Source organism: Nuphar pumila, chromosome 2 (assembly GCF_984573655.1).
Source record: "Nuphar pumila chromosome 2, dmNupPumi1.hap1.1, whole genome shotgun sequence".
Lineage (NCBI taxonomy): Eukaryota > Viridiplantae > Streptophyta > Magnoliopsida > Nymphaeales > Nymphaeaceae > Nuphar > Nuphar pumila.
Genome location: NC_143250.1, coordinates 100969526 through 100987795, shown reverse-complemented (window position 1 = coordinate 100987795; position 18270 = coordinate 100969526). Strand labels below are relative to the sequence as shown.

General features: G+C 36.9%; 1 protein-coding gene across 1 annotated transcript; it reads left to right on the top strand.

The window, feature by feature from the left end:
• Window positions 1-2639: 2639 nt before the first annotated feature.
• Window positions 2640-18070, top strand: LOC149846402 (uncharacterized). Its single transcript, XM_089997977.1, has 12 exons — window positions 2640-2758; window positions 2998-3084; window positions 4368-4414; window positions 6560-6617; window positions 7582-7695; window positions 8342-8473; window positions 9587-9689; window positions 10127-10221; window positions 14309-14431; window positions 15176-15396; window positions 15791-16007; window positions 17051-18070. The coding sequence occupies exons 1-12, from the start codon at window positions 2695-2697 to the stop codon at window positions 17095-17097; spliced, it is 1308 nt and encodes a 435-aa protein (XP_089854103.1). The 5' UTR covers window positions 2640-2694; the 3' UTR covers window positions 17098-18070.
• The last annotated feature ends 200 nt before the right edge of the window (window positions 18071-18270 follow it).

Here is an 18270-nt window from a genome sequence, read left to right as displayed (position 1 = left end):
TGATTTTCTCATAGATTTTTTCTTGCTTTTGTGTTTTGCAGGAAAGCATTGAAACATATGGTAGAGCCCTTTTCGTGCCCTCAAAGTACCCTCTGAGGTTCCCTCAAACCCTCAAAAGTGCCCTCAGAGAGCCCCCAGAGGGACCATAAAGTCATATGCAAATAAGACAAGCAGAAGAAGGGAATACAAGAGGACAAAGACTCAAGCACTGAAGACCTTTCTTTTAGTTTTAGATTAGATTTTTATATTTTTTTATTCAATTCAATTCATTTGGGTCCGTAATAAAACCAATTATTTCTTTTGTTTAAGCCCCCTGCATAGGGCAACACTCTCTTGTTTATTTATTTAGTTAATTAATTCTTTTATTTTGGTAATAAAGAGTAGTTTAGCTTGTATGTTTGAATACAAGTATCTCCCATTCCCTGAGATTGACCCGAACTCCACCACTCGTGCGAGTTGGTTTTTATTATTTGGTGTCTGGCTTTCACACTTGTTTTCATTAAAAATATTGTTTTAAAATTTGTTTTCATAAAACTCACACCAGTTCTCAAAATAATTCGGTAATTATTTTTGGCATTTCGACGACTTTTTTTCGACATCATGGCAACTGAGAACCCTGTGTCCATGAACTACATTGTCCTTCAACCATTGTACCGTAAAGTGTGTGAACATCTTGAAACTTGGAGAGAGAGGGCCATACCCTTACCGTCTTTGCCTCAATAGTGGCTGAATCAGAGGTTTTTAGACGTTTGCCATAGAAAATGCAAGTTGAAATTTTTGCCATTCTGTAAGAGGCGATCGCAAACACCAGCCAAAAAAATGGATAAAAGGGTTGTTGTCATAGTGATGTCTCGTATTCTGGAAGCATCTAAGGAGGGAGAGGTGGACAAGGACTCAGAGAAGGAGCATTTGTTTGAGTTATGCACTCACTCGGATGCTAGAGATGCAGCTGAGCTGTCTTCTCCCTTTGTTGAGAATATGGATGATAGAAGAGTAGAGGATGAACCTCAGCAAGTGAAGGACCGAGCTGCACAATGACCGGATGCTTCTCAACTAGTATTAGAGGCAATTATGCAACGGGAGGACGCTTCTCAATAAGGGGAGAAAGCAACTCAGTTGCATCTCCAGCATCTGAGTGAGCACATGGCTCAAATAAATGCTCCTTCGCAGAGTCACCCTCTACCTCCCCCTCCTTAGATGTTTCGAGAATAGGAAAAATCATTGTGACAATAACCCTTTCATCCATTTTTTCAACTGGTGTTTGTGGTTGCTTCTTACGGAGTGGCAGAAATTTCAGTTTGCATTTTCTGTGGTAAACGTCTAAAAACCTTTGTTCCGGTCACTGTTTCAAGATGTTCACATACTTTAAGGTACAATGGTTGAAGGATGATGTAGTTCATGCATATAGGATTCTCAGTCGCCATAACGCCAGAAAAAGGTCGACAGAACATAGAAAATAACAGCTAGATTATTTTGGAGACCATAAAAAATACCTTAGATTATGCGAGAATAGCGCTAGAATGCGGCCCTTAGAATATGCAATGTCTTGACTGCTACTATTTATATAACACAGAGGAGCTTAAGAGTCAGTTCGAGTTTAAAAGATAATTTGCATACTTTTTATGCAAATTGCCTATATTTTTTTATGCGAAGTAAAAGTATTTGCAATGTTTGGAGGTTCGAGTTTAAAAGAAAGTTTGCTTGCACATATTTTATGAGAATTTAATAAATTTTTTATGAGCGATAACTCAACTATTTGCGAGGTTTGAAGGTTTGAGTTTAAAAAAAAATTGCTATTTTTTTATGGGCGTTTCTGATTTTTTTATGCGAAGTAACTTAGGTATTTACGTAGTTTAGAGGTTTGAGTTTAAAAAAATTTCATAGATTTTTTATGCGACGTTATTACATTTTTATGCAAAGTAACGCAGGTATTTGTACAGTTTGTTGTTTTGAGTTTAAAAGAAATTTTATAATTTTGTTACGTGAATTTAAGAAATTTTTATGCAAAGTAACTTAAGTATTTTAGACGTTTGGAGGTTTGAGAGTTTAAAATAAAGTTCTCTCACACTTATTTTATGTAAATTTCATAAATTGTTTATGTAAGGTAACTCAAGTATTTGAGAGGTTTGTCGGTTTGAGTTAAAAATAAATTTGCAGATGTTTAGATGTTAGAGTTTTCGTAAGAAAACCTTCTAGGACATTCTCCACCGCTATGTTGTAGCTCTTAGGAGCTAAATCCGTCGTACCCGCACCACACAAAGATCTATTAATGACTAGTTTTTGATAAGGGTGACAGAGATTAACTATAGGCTGACAGCGATGATGGCGGTTAAGACGTTTTTACATTTTTGGTGTTGACGACATGTAGGAAATTCGCACCGCACCGCAAATGATTGATGTGAACGATCCTAAAAATGATAGTATTTACGAGTCTTTTATAAAATGTGTCATTTTCGCTGTAAGGTGCGGTCATTTTTTAGTAATAAAAAAAAAGTATAGCAGTGAACCGGGTAGGTGTTTAAAAATTTTGCAGTCCATCCTCGTCTCCATCGGTTTTGATTTTCACTTCTGTCTCTAAATTGGCGGGTTCGGACGGATCTCCGCTTCCCTCCGGTCCAATGCCATCCCTATTAAAAAAGTTGCATCAATGTCCTTCGGCAAAAGTTCTCTCTCTCGGTGCTATGCTCGTCTGGAATGGGGAGGATGGCTGCCATGGAGCGGCTTCTCGCCACCGGCAACTTCTCCGAGATCTCCGCTGGTACACTCTCTCTAGGGTTTCTCTTCTGGTGCGGAACCTCCGATCCTTTGGATCGCGATCGATCGATATTTTCTTCGAGTTTTTGGATCCTTATGTCTCCTTTTCGATGTTTGAATCGACGTAACTCGAGTCTCGATCGTGCGAATCTTGTGAGGAGGCGATCTTTCCTTCTTTGAGGTCGTTGTTGCGGCCGGATCGCGTGAAGATAGTGTCTGAGGCTTGTTTTTTGTTTGTTTCAGAGGAGGCTAATCGAGAGAAACTGGCTGCGAAGACGATACACAGGGAGCTGAACGAGGCGGACGAGGTGAATTTGCTGGAGGAAGCTGGTGATTTCTTCCTCTTTTTTTCTTCTTCTTCGTTGTTTCTGTTCGTTCGATTTTGCTAATTTGAGTCATGAATTGTTTATGACGATTTCGGGCTTTTCGAATCGGTGCTTTGTGTGGTTTCTACACGCCGACTTTGTGATCGGTTCTGTGTGTGCAAAGAGTTGATAGTTGTCCGTTTTGGATGTTGATCATGGCTCCTTTCTTGTGATCAAATTGTGTGTAATACCGTGGGATGGTGGTTGGGATTGGAAATGATAGGCATTTGAGTCATCTTCTCATGTCTGGCGAATTATGAGCATATTCATACTCATCAGTTGTTTAATATATGGCTGCCTATATACGTCGGTATTTTCCATTTTTGAAAGTCTCGATACTTGCACAATGCTGTATTCGGTAATGTCTTGCACTTTGTTTTGAGACTGTTGTTGAAAAGTGGCCAATTTGTTAGTGGCATCTATGTATTGACATGTACAGCATGTAGAGATTGTTTTTGTACCCTACATATACGTCTGCTGCGTCTTACTAAAATTCGAAATAGAGGTATTCTGAGTTCTGTCGGAAAACTGTAGGCAATAGCACTTCTTGTCTTATGAATAGCCTTCTTTTTCTGCTGCTGCTTCTTCTTCTTCTTAACATGCATTCACTTATCTTTCACCACAGCCATGAAGTATGGGAATGATGCAATGCTGCATGTGCATTTACAATAGTTTCACATATAGTTTCACGTTTAACCATAACCTATACACCGTGACCGTGGAAATTGATTTCTAGCTGGAAGATCTTGGGCTGAATGGATCTGAATGAGAGTGATGTTAGAGTTACTAGAATGTACATGTTCCTTGTGCCTACCACCTTTGATGTTTTAGTGACAAAGTTCTTTTTGGATTATTCGGCTATCTTCAGATGTTCCACTGTGTGTAATAATCAGTAAGGATAGATATGTGGAGTTCTCTGCTAGCCGAATTGCTGAAATATTTTTTTCGTTAGGTGACTATTGGATCAGTCTTTTGATTTGATGATCTTTTCTATGGCCTGATGCAAATGCACATGCAATAAGTTATTCAAATGTTTTTCATGTATTGAATTGCTTAAACCATTGCTGATCTAGTCACTTTAGTTGTGCGAGGTGCCTTAAATTGTCTTTAACTTTATTTTTATGTTTCTTTTTTTCAGTGATAATGTCATGACGTCAAATTTTAGATTTATCTCCATAAAATATCAGAAGAGACCATCTCTTTCGAATAGTTTTGTTTTAACTTTGGTTCCTTTATTTTGTTTGGCAGATATGCACGTCTTTGATTGCAAGCCAATGACTGATCCATTGCATTTGGTAATGGGAATTGGTCTATTTGATCTTTGTTTCTACTCATGAATATGGATCGCTATTGTAGCGTCTTGAATTTAATTAATCCATTTCAATATTGTATTGATACTAGTAGGGACTGGAAATATTATTGTGAAGTTTATTACACTAAGTTGTCATGTCTTTATTTTCCATTACAGATTCAATGACAACACTTTACCAAGTATTTTTTACTGAACTTTGTTATTTGTTCCTTCACAAAATTAGTATAATTCTTGGTTGCGGGTAGATTAGCTTACCTTTTTGTTCTAACTCTTGAATGAGAAAATATGTACCTTAGAGTCTTAGGCATGGAAATCTTAGATTCTGTTCATTCATTCTAGAAAGGGATCACTTCCCACCAGCCTTTTACACATTAAAATAAAAAATATTTTTTTACTAGCTATGATTTGGTAGGTGGTGATTTTTGTCAAATAGAAAGCACAATAGAGGGTATCTATCCTCTCTAATTCAATCACTCTTGGTCACTCTTAAGTTAGTGTTGCATAGTAATTCTACATGCTACGTTGACCACTCTATGCAATTGCCAACAGCTATGAACTTCCCATTGCTCCTCTTTCATGTGTCTTCAGAATTCTATACTTGGGGTCTTCACCTTAGTTAGCAACAAGTGTTCTTCAGTTCTCTTACCCATATGGTTTGGATACGGATATCCTCAAAGATGGTAATCTCGATGTTGAGGATATCAGTTAAGTACTCGTGATCACTGTATCTAGGGATGACACAATTGGCAACCTGAGTAAACTTATTCATTCAGTCTTAAAGACGAACCAGTTATGAGGGATAAGGTTTCTGATATGTGGGACATCATTGTTATGTTAATGTTTCATTGGAGTTCTTTTGTTATATTCTGTTATTGTAGCTTACCAAGTGCATTAACTGTAAATTGGCAATCCAACCATGCTAATGATGAATGATATAATGAGAGAGGACTTTTGTCATATTTTGTTATTGTAGTTTGGATTAACTGTAAGTGGGTAATCAGCCAATTCTAATAATGAATGATATGAGAATGGATTGACTGGGGTGTCTCCTTTGCTGAAGCCATGTGCCTCCTCTCTTCCTTCCTACTCTTCCAAATCTACTTTATGCGAGAAATAAAAATGATCATGGCATTAGATGTTGGAAAGTGAACTTGATGTGGTGTTTGTATTCTTGATTTCTTTGCCTCTACTTCTATGTAGTCAAACGTTCTAGGCAGCATCTAAAGACTCGGGCAGAATCTAGGCACTTTGGTGGCAACACATAGAAATCCAAATAGAAATACATTTCAATAAAAATTACGCAATTAAGCCATACATGCATATATACACATATATGAGCATTAATATGTATATTCTATGAGAGAGAGTCACAAATCTCGTTATTGGTTTTTTTTGCGATAAATGAAAAAATGCTTGTTTTTTTGGAAAAAACTCAGGAAAATATAAGTCCATTTAAAATTTAAAAATATATGACAAAACATAAGAAAAATCATAAAATATACAAGAAATATAGATACCGTGTTATTAATGCAATAATATCATGATAAAAACATGATCTTTTCAAATTAGGCAATATTTTGAAAATATTGCATTTTTTGAGATTGTATTGGCTCCTGAAAATCTCGCAATAAAATAACAAGATTTCCAAAAATCTGGTGATATTTGTGACTACAATGTGTGTGTACTTGTATATTTATGTAGATATGTACGGGTTACCCCTGGATGTTCAGCTAGTGTCTACCTTTCACTTAGGCACTAGCCAGATGCTGGATCGACATCTAGGTCACCTGGTTCGAGTTTTAACCACTTATCTCTCGATGCCATAATAAATATCATCATATGATAATTAGGGATCCATGCCCCTAACATAGGAACTATAAGGTGGTAAGAAAAAGCTGAATCAAGGATAGATAATTGGTTCTTCTTTCCTTAATCAAGTGGAAGATACATAGGTTATCGAAAAAAAGTGAAAGATACATAAATATTCCGAAGTCCATCTAAAACATCTGAGTAGTTGTATATGCTTACGTAGTGAATTGCTTGATTTGAAACTTTCATTCCCTCAAGTTATATAATTGGTTGGTCTTATGTGTGATTCTTCTTTCTGATGTAAACTATTGTGTTGCAGGTGTGTTGCAATGCATGCAAAAAACCAGTTAAAGCCAGTCAATATGCAGCCCATGCAGGTTTGTTTGATTCTATCTAAGTCCTCACTCAAACCTTTTTAGTGTTGCTTTTTATTTATTTACTATTTCTTACAGAAGCCTTAATGTTATATTGGATTTCTTAAGCAAACATTTATTTCTTTTGATCACTTGCTTTTTTACTTCCCCCAGTGTCTTGAGCAAAAGTGTATTGGTTTTTATACTTGTATCTCTATGCAGCATAAAGATATGCTCCCTGCTTCAGCTGAGATCCTGTAATGCATATGATTTGCTGGGATTAGTTGTTAAATTGTAATTGTAGTGATACAGTAAATATTCATTGAAATTGTTGCAGTAATTATATAAAGTTACAGGAAGCCAGGAACTCAGTGTAATTATAATTATGAGGATGCCACAAGGTCATTATCCATTAATGTTCGTTAATAGCTTAAAAGCTGCTTAGGTAGGCTATATGCTGTACATATCAATAAATGAAGCTTCAATAATGTTCATCTATTATAATGTCCTACTGCTTGCAGGTTGATATGGTTAATGGTAATGATTAGTGATTGTACTGTTTTTCCTTGTCTTTTGGAGGGGATTCAAAACAATTAATTTGTGATTCTTAATGCATATCTCAAAATTTTGACTATGCATCCTAGCAACTTGATCTCTTTTGAGCTCTGGTTGGGTAGTAGTAACATGGATATATCTCTTGACTGGTTCTGGATTTAGCGTAAGTTATGTATGGATTTGTAGTCTTATCTCTTGGTTCTAATTGGATTCAGTTAATTCTTGTACCAACTTGGCTAGGTTGCTATGCAGCTGGGGTCCAAATCTAGTCCCGTTTGAGTATATTGGGTCCCTCACTTGAATTTTACTCCATCTTGCTCCATTTTGTCTCTGCATCTGTTTTGTCTAATGTTTTATTTGGTCATGAGATGAAACATATGCCATACTTAGTAGATTGCTGTTTGCGTGGATGTATGTTTTTTGAATTTTGCAGAGAGATGTGCAGCATTGATTTCTGCAGAGGACTCTGGTTTGGAACTTGATGGTGGTGCCGGACATAAGAAGGCTCCAAGGAAGGGGCGAAAAAAGGTCCTTGTTTCTCAAGATAGTATCCTTTGTACTTTTGGTACCGATTGTAGCAATTGTTTGGATATTTAACACATATTTCTGGTCACCAGAAACATGTGGGATTGGTGTTCTCTTGTCAGGTTTCCATTTACTGACATCCAGCTTTGCCATTCCAAGGGAATGGTGGGAGCATGCACTTTCGGATGGATGCTGCCAGTATAGGTGGTCAGGTTGGTTTCAGTCTTGCATTCGACTTCTCAGTGAACCGTGTTTGACTGACATATTCTGGTACTGCTTTGGCTAGGAGCCTAGGAATTGTTTTTTATTTTTGGCCGTGAGGTGGGTGTGAAAGTACCATCTAGAGGCCCGTGGCCATGCTGGTTAAGGGGATCATTTGTTGGTTAAATCTAGATCTACCATTGACTCATCCACCTATCTTTGCAGCACCCATCAAAGCATTCTCTTGCCAATTTATCTGGGACAAGTACTTGAAGAGGGAGGTTAGCAGGATGACACCAGACCTATTGTTTGTTGGCCTAACCAAGGCTGAAACCTATAGAGAGTGTTGTTCCTCCCTTGTATACCAAGTGTGTGCGATCAAACTTATAATGCATGGATGCACATATGTCTGTGTATAGTCTAGAGTTAGAACTATACTATCCTTTTAAATCCTAAACTTAATCTAGACCAAGCTGCAACAACTTTGGAGCAGGAACGATCTGAGTCATTGGATGGGGATGACACTGCAGCTTCAGAGTCAGCTAACATGGATGACATGCACACTGGAATTGTTTCTTCTCTCTCAAGAGAATTAAAACGTAATGCTGCCTGTTATGCTTGTTCAAATAACAATATATCATTTGTTATTGCTTCAAGTGTCAGTGTTGGCCTTTGGATCATGGCTATTTTATGGCAGTTTGAAGCGTTATTTGTTCTTAGATTATTTCTAAAGTTTTCTTCTTGTGTACTTGCTGTGGTACCTTGTCAGCCATTGTCCATTTTTGTTTCTTTTTTGCTGTGTTCTAATAAATTTGTTTTTCCTTCAAAAACAAAAAGACCACACCTAGTATGTATTTGGGAGCCTGCTTACTCTTATTTTGGTTGTTTGAATTCTGTCATTCATGTATGTGAATATAGTATGCATGAAGTTGGTATGCTATGTGTAATGAAAGACTAAAGTGTGCACAAGTAAATGCCACTAAGGGCTACAAGAGTACAAAGTGTGCACAAATACAAAGCCGCACATGGCTAAAACAAAGGCCACCAATGGGAAAATACAAAGAGCCACAAAGGCACACACAAAACACTCACACAAGTAAATCAAAGAGAGCTCACAAGTGAAAAAATAATAATGTTTGTATTTCATACAATGCTTAAGCTAAGCACACTTCAAAGAGGGGACAAAAGCCCCTATATATAGACAATACAAGGGCTTTAGGAGGGCCCATATAGCCACTGAGGAGCTCCCAACAGCTATAAATATAGCCATTGGGGAGCTCCCAACGGCTCTATGGTCTTTTGACCAAAAACCCCAAACCTAAAATAAATAAGGAAAAATTGAAAAATAAAGAAAAACAAATCTGCCCCTAATGGGCAGTACCTATTACATATATGTAAAAAGATCAAAATGCCCCTAGATGGCATGACCTATTATGTTTTTACATACATATATATGTGTGTGTGTGTGTGTGTGTGTGTGTGTGTGTGTGCGCGCGCAACATGATTTAACACTATGTGCTTGAAAATTTTCTTCACATGTTCGCAAGGATTTATTTTATGCTCAAGATAATCTTGCATGCCTCAGGGAAGGAAATTTATTGTTTGTCTATTTTTGAATTTATTTCCTTCTGTTTTCCCTCTTTTTATTGCTGCTGGTGATGTTTTATTTATTTCTTTAATAGTTCTTATATGGCTGATTTGGTCGTTTTTAGGATCCTCACCTTCCATTGATGGGGCCTTAGGTGATGGTTCTGGAGTTAGTCCCGGAAGCACAAATCATTCTGCTGGTGTAATATCTCCACTGAAGCGTGCAAGGTTGTATGTTTGCTTCACCTCTGCAGCTGCATAATGGAATCATGAGTTATTTGTCCATGAGTTGCTTGCTTTCAACTGTATGCATTGGACAAATGTGCATTTGCATCTCTCTCTCTCTCTCTCTCTCGTGTGCACCCGCATGAGAGAGGTGAATACTGAAAACCGTCCTGTTGATATCTCACAAAGAAAAAACAATTTTAAAAACATTATCAAAACTGTTTTGTGCTATTTTATCTAGCTTTTATTGGATTGACAGTCATGCTGCTGAATTCTACTTAGAACTTTAATATCACAATCCTTGAATGTTGTTATTTTGACTTGTATATATTTGACATTCTTCTAATTTCTAAGTCAATGGAAAGTTAAGTCCTCTTAATAGTTGATACATTGTTTTGACTGCTACGGATTTGAGTCAGCTCATTTTTTCATTGTCACAGGGCACTTTCAGAATCCATGCCATTGTCTGATGGTTTAGAAACACAATGTGGTGTAACTACAGAAACAAGTACTTGCTGTCAAGGGATGCTTGCCTGTAAGATCTAATATGATATATATTAATCTTTCTTACCTTTACTTCTGTCCTTAGAATTGTGTGCACATGCAAGTTCACTAAATTTTTTTGTCCTGACGGATTTTAAAATACCATTCTTTTTTATTTCCATGCATTAATCAGCATTGGGTGCATTTTAAATACCATTCTTATTCCATTTGCATTATTGTCATTAGGGACAACTGGGTAATGTATAGAAAAAAAAGACGCTTTGTAATTGATGCTTTGGGAATGCAACACATTTTTTTGGTCGGTAATCCATTACTAAAGATGCTTCCATGTGATTATAAAATCTATTCATTGGCAAAAAGAATTGTGCTTGTTAACTTCCACTCAAGGTGATGAATTCTATAACACCTGTATATATGTAGATAGATAGATAGAGAGGGATTGGTCTGTTGACTCTGTCCTCCCTAATTTGAGTATGGACAAGAAAATTTTTGCTTAATCCGATTCAGTTGATACTTTTATCATCGTTGATTTACCAGAAGACATTCTTTACAATGAAAAATAAGTTGACTAGGTTGGGCAATAAGTGAAGCCTCTCAAGAGGCTTGTGCTTGGAATTCCTTTGTTTAGTAAAATTTAATCCCAATTTAGGGATCATTTGATTGAACTAGCCAAATTCAAGTATGAATATGCACTTGTCAAGGCTTTTAAGCTTGTTAAGTGATGCGTTGAAGCAAAAAGTCATAGAGCTTGTATAGTCTCAGCAGCAAGTAGGGATGGGGAATGAGACGAGCTGCTTGTGGGTTGGCTCATGCTCAGCTCATGAAGAGCTCATTTGAACTCGTAAAACAAGCTCAGAAAGCTAGCTCATTCAGTGGTAATAAATATATTTGGGTAAATTTTATAGCACATAATATAGTGTAACATGTTTTCTTGATGTGTTTGGCTTGTAAGCCATAGGTTTAGAGCTCAAATCCTATTGTTTTCATCTTTGGAACAATATTTATTTTCTGTAACAATTCAGCTTGAGTTTAGCTCAGCAAATCTAGAGTAAAAAATCCTGTTACTTCCAGCTGTTGAGCTCGATCTTGTCATGAGCTTAAACTCAGCTCAGCTCACTGCAAAAGTGTGCCGAGCTTGGACACCTTATGTTTGGTTTGTTAGGCTTGTTTACCAGCCCTAGCAGCAAGAAAGGTGTTGGTGTTATGTGACTTACAGCTATGTTTGATGGTTCAAATCCATCTCCTTCTTGTATGTGAGGTCATGGATTTAAATTTAGATATTAATAAGCTGGATCTAGCTTGCTTGACTGTCTATTCTTGAATAAGGGTGTCCTTTCAAGTGTCTGCCTGCACAATCAATATATGTGGGCAGCGGCCTTTCCCTTCCATCAGACAAATTCACTCTCCCTTAGCTGAGCTGGCCTTGAATCCAAGCTTGGCTGATCTCATGCATTTTACCAATCTGAGCCTGAATACGTAACCCATAGTCCACCTTTTTACTGCCTAGGCGTTGTCTCTTGCTTATCTCCTCCTTAAGGGTATATTGCTCGGTGCATTTGCTCTGCCGATCTTTTTTCTTCATGTTCGTGTACTTCAGTTAGTGCAAATCTTTGCAGTAATTCCATTTTCAAGGTTACATGAGCAGATGAAGGTGAGATTGTGATAGTTAGGCCATGTGCCATACCATTATTGTTGGTGTGCCAAGTTTTATTGTGCATGTCTCAGCAGATGGCTAAATCTGTGACATATAAAAGGCTTTGTTTTAGGTTCTTCTAAAATTAATTCTGCCATTTTCTTAGCCAAATTGGACAGTTTATGTTTATTATGGGCATCAAATATAGACAAGGGCTATGTAGAATCTGCAAATATTGAAGACTTGAAATTCTGATTCATTTTGGCATGTTTCATACAGACATCACATACAGATTGGGGTTCCATTAAATTTGCACATGTTAATGAGTTGAAATCATGAATCATTTTATCACGCCACCTAAATTTGTTGTGTGAAATAAATAATGCAGGAAGATAAGTACAGATAAGTACCTTGTTAGGAGATAAAATCTTGATAAATATCTTCAGGTCTCAAGTTTCAGCATTTCTATTGGAAAACAATGAATGCTTGAAAGGCATTATATTTTTGTTTAGCAAAAATTTGCTATCTAATGGAAGCATTAAATGGTGGTTTCAATATTGCTAGGCCAAAAAATACTTGTTGATGAACCTTTTGATATCCAAATATAATGCATGTATGTATGTACATATGGATGTATGGACTATGGATGCACATTTGCTTATCTTGTGTGGGTGTGTGCGTGTGTGAATCAATAAAGGATGAGAGGAAATGTGATGGCAATAGAATCACCTGTTTATTCTGAACACAGATAGTGTGTGATTTTTTATGCCTCTAGACTCTAGAGTGTAATTAAAGGACATCCTGTGTAATTTTGGTGCTAGACCATGCTCTAGGATGCAAAGAAATTGGCTTCTCTGCATCATCTCATAGGTGACAAAAGAAGCAGAACTGCTTTATGAAAGCCATGCTATTTTACAGGCAGTCCATGAAATCTGAATTATTGAGATAATTCTAGTACTAGGGATCATGTCCTAGTGTTTAGATGTGTTCTTTGAAGTTTATTGGAAAATTTGTGGATGAACCTTTTTTCGTTTCCCTGTTGGTTCTAAAATTAACGTCTTCGCTGAAGTTTGCCAAAGGCCTCCTTGTAAAGTGTAAACCAAGGTTGCACCATTGGCAATCATTTGATGTAAGAGTTAGGCAGGTAGGATCTTAATCAGGAATGTCTTGGATATTCTGAAAAATGTCATGATTTTCAAGTGAGATACTAAAAAATGATCTGAAAACATATTCTAAATTATTTTTGGTTTTAGATTTTCAATACAAATTAAATATTTCCTTCTTTTTTATTTCATGTTGGTGCCTTTCTTCTTTTTGTATTATGTAAAAAAATTTAACTTTTCCAGTTTTTTTGTTTCCTTTTGAAATTTGTTGTTTTTTCTCTTAAAAGTAACTATATTTAAGTTGTGTGGAATTGCCTAGCTGAAAAATTTGCTGCTCCTAATATTGGTGACCATGGGCATAACCAGAGTTGCCAGCCGAGGAAGCCGGAGTGGGAAGCGATATGGAAAGCGGAAGCGGGAAGCGAGGCACTTTCAAAATTTTAGGAAGCAGGAAGTGTGGGACGACTTAGAAGCGAATCAGGAATCGTCTTGGAAGCAACCTAGGAAGCGAAAAAAGAGAGAAAAATAAATAAAAATACAAAAAAAAGAAAAAGAAAAAAGGGGAAGCGAGCTTCCCTTAAATTGAGAAGCGTGCTTCCCAATTTTTTTTTGCTTCCCAGAGTGCTTCCGAAATGCGCTTTGGAGAAGCGAGCTTCCCCACTTCATATGACGCTTCCGGTAACTCTCACAGAATATATAACTTTACTCATATGGTAAACTGCTTGGCTTTGTGAAACACTTCTTCTTAGATGGCTCTTACTTTTCTGCTTAAACTAAAGCATCCCAAAGCATGAAATGGGTTGAACCAAAGCATCCCAAATATTCTTACTTTTCTAATGAGAGGCATGTTGCATGAAATGTGTGTTCATGAGCTGTGATGCCTAGAATGATTTTTATTATAGCTTCTTGCTCTCTGGGGATGATCTTAGCCAGTATGTCTAGTCATATTCAGCCATAAGTACTTTCATGGGCTTTGACATGAAATGGTGATGTATCCCTTCTTTTCCTTCTTTCTTGGCTGCTCAGGATGACAGCAATTCTATACTTGTCATGGATTTTCGCACCGGTTAGATTTCTTTAAACTTTAAATATTACATTTTTATGTGAATGATGTGTTTATTTGTGTGGGCTTAATCTGGGCTGTCTACCTAACAATTTGGACAGATCCCCATGTTCTAATTATGATAGATGAAATGACAATTGACCTCCTGTACTTTGAGTCAGCTGTCTTTTTTTTGTTAGTGTTACTGTATTTCAATAGTTTGCCAGTGATTTATGAGTTCTTGAAATCATGCATATAAACTCTCTTATAATTGGTTATTTCAACCTTCCGGTTGTGTATCTTTAGACTTATCATAGGTTTGCTTTTGTGTTTTTTTTAGGCAAAATGCACTCCGACTCTTCAAAGCGTTCTGCTGTAGGAGTAAAGCAACCATATGATGCTGCAATAGGGCGCCAGAAACCCAGGCAAGCTCTTGAACATGAACCAGATGCAAAAGCAAATGGCAAGTGCTTTTCTCCCCTCTTCCCTTTGTTAATAATCATTTCATGGATGAATACTCCATGAATAAATGTTTGGAAGATATCCCTTTAGCAAATTCAAAAGGATGAAAAAATGCTTTGGTGCTTCTGAAATTACTGTAGCAAATTCAAAAGGATGACTGAAATTACCATAGTCGTGTAAAGCTATTTGTTTGTCTAACATAATTGCTGTTTTGATGACTTCCATTAAACCCATCCTCCATTTACTTTTCTGCTTAGTATGCGTTCACAGTCACAGTCACGTGGATGGATGAGATTATTGTATTACTTTTTAATACTGAAGTAATTTCTTGGAAGTATGTGCGCTTATTGATTTCAGAAAGTCAAAAGTTTGAGATTGCTTTTGATAGTATGTTGGATCATCATCTGGAATTGGTGAAATGGGGAAAATTTTCTCTGAAATCAATTATTTGCACAGGGATGGGGAATACATCTGCCTTCCAGTGATTCTGTGACTTAGATATGGTTTATCAGACTAATCAACACAAGGGGGCTGGGTTTTGGCGAAGGCATCAGGAAAATGTTAAAAGAAGAGAAAAGTGATACTTGCAAAGGTATTCTTGTTTATTGTCCAATTAATGAATATTTTTACAAATTTGAAATTGTTGAGGCATCTTGGTTGCCTGAAACAATCCATTTGTTTCCCTGCTTTTTATCCAACATTATTTTCAGGGCCTTAAATGCCAATTTTTTGTCAACTACATTAGACGGACTGGCACCACTTGCAACCAAAGTATATCATTTGCAAAGAAGCCATCAGCTGGGGACAGCGCTTGGTCATCTCTACCGTGAAACATTAGCAAAGGAGCACAGCAGTGATTCTGTGAGTCCAAGATTATTTAGAAGCAATGGCATGCCATCTCCACAGGTTTCATCACCTAGCAATTTGTTTACCGAGGCACCAAAGGAAGGCATGAACCAAAAGAAGGTGCTTGACTAATTTCTTGATATCGTTTGCTTGTGCATGTTTCTTCAGACAATAAACTGCTCCTTGCAACTTAGCAGTCAAGTCTGTTGTGGAATCTTCGGAGAGTACTGTTTTTTGCATGCAGTTGATGATGTTCCATTATAATTTCTTTTTCAAGTGGAATTAAGTTTATAGTTTTAACACACTGTTTCTCTTTATCATCGTTGTGCTTTTGATAGGCGACTACAAACATATTATTGTCAAAGTAGGCGTTCCAGAAAGATCAAGTTTACTTTGCATCCATGCTTCCTTTTAACTGGCTTGAATAAAAAAGGGATTTTCTTTTGTCTTGTTTGTTTTCTTATAGAAGCATCAAATTGTACTTTTCTGATTATGTTACACTGCTTTTTAACAGAAAGATGTATTCATGTTGCCTGTGGCGCGGAAACCAGATCAATTACTGGCGCAAAGTTCAGAACTATGCTTGGGAGGATATCCACCAATCATGAACTTGCCAAATCAGTTTTGCGACAATAATTTTGCAAGGCCCATGATGTCTGCTGACAATGGTTCAATGGGGATGATGAGGAAGGGATATCTTTCACCGTCTTACTCATTTTCTGCCAATCCTGGTATTCTTCCATCTCTGTATTCTCTGGGGGCTTTGAGATTAATGCTGGTGATACTTTGATTTAAATAGGGTCAGTAGCTCTATACACAAATTATGATTGGTTATTGATTGGTACTTTATTCTTCCTTTATGGATCTTTTTTTTAGGGAAATTTTCAAAAGGGCACCTAAAGTTTGCATTAATCATAAAGGTACCCATGTTTTGGAAAATTTTAAAAACACCTAAAAAATATCATGGTTAATTAAAAAGGCCCAGGAGTTTACTGCTGTCAAGTTTGCTGTTAAACGTGACGGGGAATTACCATTTTACCATCAACATCATACTTTAAAATAAATGCACCTAAAAAAGAGAGGAGCCTTTGAAGGGTTAACTAGTAAGTTAACTTTTTTAACTCATCTTGGGTTAGTGATAACCTAGGTTAAATGAATGAAAGATTGTTTTACCTTAATGGTGCAAAAATTTAAGTGCCTTTTTAAAATATTCCAAAACTTAGTGTGTTCTTTATTAATACCCAAACTTTAGGCGAGTTTTTGAAAATTTCCCTTTTTTTTAATCCTTCGTCCATCTCAAAGATGGCTGACAATTTACATGGAGGTGGGCATGTGTGAAAGTAGTCCAGAGTTCCAAACTGCCTGTTGTTGAGCATGATACATCTTTGAGATGGATTGGAGTTGTTGCATATCATGCCACTTTCGAATGCTGCTATACAGTCTCACTGGCCATTGTGGCGAATATGATTCTACATTCTTGTTTTATTCTTTTCTGTTGTCTGAAGGTACTCGGCATCAACTAAATGATTGGCAGATATTCTTGATATTTTGAGATTTCAATTTTAAGGATGGCATAAATTGCATAAATGAATCTTCTATTTTTTAGCTCAAAGATGTAAATAGAAGAAAGTTTACGGCTCGGTCGCTTAGCTCCCTCACTTTCTTTATTGGTCGCTTTGCTCCTCACAGTTTTGACTAACCACTGGTGCTTTTTCTGCATGTTAGTATTCTTTTCAAATATGTGCGTACTCATGTTAATGGCTCTATCATCCAGGTCCAGCGTTGGAGAACATGCAACCAAACGACCTGTCTGTGGTATAGAAATACTGTCCATCACTATATGTCTCGATACTCCGTGTTTGCAGAAATATTTTCCTCGTTTTCTCTGGGTGTTAGTGCCATTGTACTTGGAATATCAGTCAGTAGGAAGTCAGACTTCAACATTCTGGCGCTATGGTGGATGAATCATCTGTACCATCTAGAAACAAACGTGAATAGACCACCGATTGAGGAAAGTAAAGCGCATGCAGTTCGGCTTTCGAAAAGCATTCTCATTTCTACCTTCATCTGTTCCATTTTTCTGTATGGGCAGACCTGTTTTCACTTTGTGCACATACTCTGAAGCAAGCTCTATATTGCATGGTAAGTAGGGATGCTGAAGTTTTTGCTAAGAAGGTCAAATGCTTCATTCCACACAAAGGAACCAGCTGATCAGATGCATACTCATGTTTAGACCGTCGTCTGACATTTACATGTATTCGGGTTCAATGCTGCAAAGGTTCTCAAAGAAGGGGTTGAAAAACGGAACACAACTAAATCCAAAGCAAGTTCCCATGTACACGATTTTTGGAGCGAACTTTGGCAAAACTAACAAGCGGCATTAGACAGTTTTCAGGACTTTGTTTTACAGAGCAATTTGCCAGGGCAGGAGACAATTGTCAGGACGTGTTTTTCAGGCCATTTTCCTTTGTCAAAAGGGACGAGTCACTTGCTCAATCTAGTCTCAAATCTCGTTCTGGGAGAGATCTCTGCAGAAAAATATTGTATTATTTTGAATAATCTGGTTTTCTCGAGAGAATATCGGTTTATAAAAATAGGAAATCTGAAATATGTAAACCAGCAAAATATGTGGACTTTCATAGTTGTTTTTGCAAATCTAACCATGTAGATGCATTCGGCCTGGTCTATTTGCTTGGACTTGATTATTGGATCATCGTAATCGGATCAAGAAATGTGATTTTGTATGCTTGAATATTAATGAAAAATTTAAGCAGTTGATTTTCAAGCCTTAAAAGATCCTTCTTATATATGGTAATCGAATGATCTAAGAGGCTGTTTCTATAAAACCAAGCATTTAGATTGCATTCATACAATGAAATTTTAGAAAAAACTAAAAAACCTATGAAAATCTTGGTGCATATCAGTTTATATATTTTGCTGGTTCACATATACCAATTACCCTAGAAAAAAATATATAAATTATTCATGAAAGTA

What these genes read in the sequence shown, in the direction of transcription:
- LOC149846402 (XM_089997977.1), top strand. Translation starts at nt 2,695, where the DNA reads ATGGGGAGGATGGCTGCCATGGAGCGGCTTCTCGCCACCGGCAACTTC. An exon ending in GAATTTGCTGGAGGAAGCTG is followed by an intron (nt 3,085 to 4,367) that starts GTGATTTCTTCC and finishes TTTGTTTGGCAG; the next exon opens with ATATGCACGTCTTTGATTGC. An exon ending in TCAATATGCAGCCCATGCAG is followed by an intron (nt 6,618 to 7,581) that starts GTTTGTTTGATT and finishes TGAATTTTGCAG; the next exon opens with AGAGATGTGCAGCATTGATT.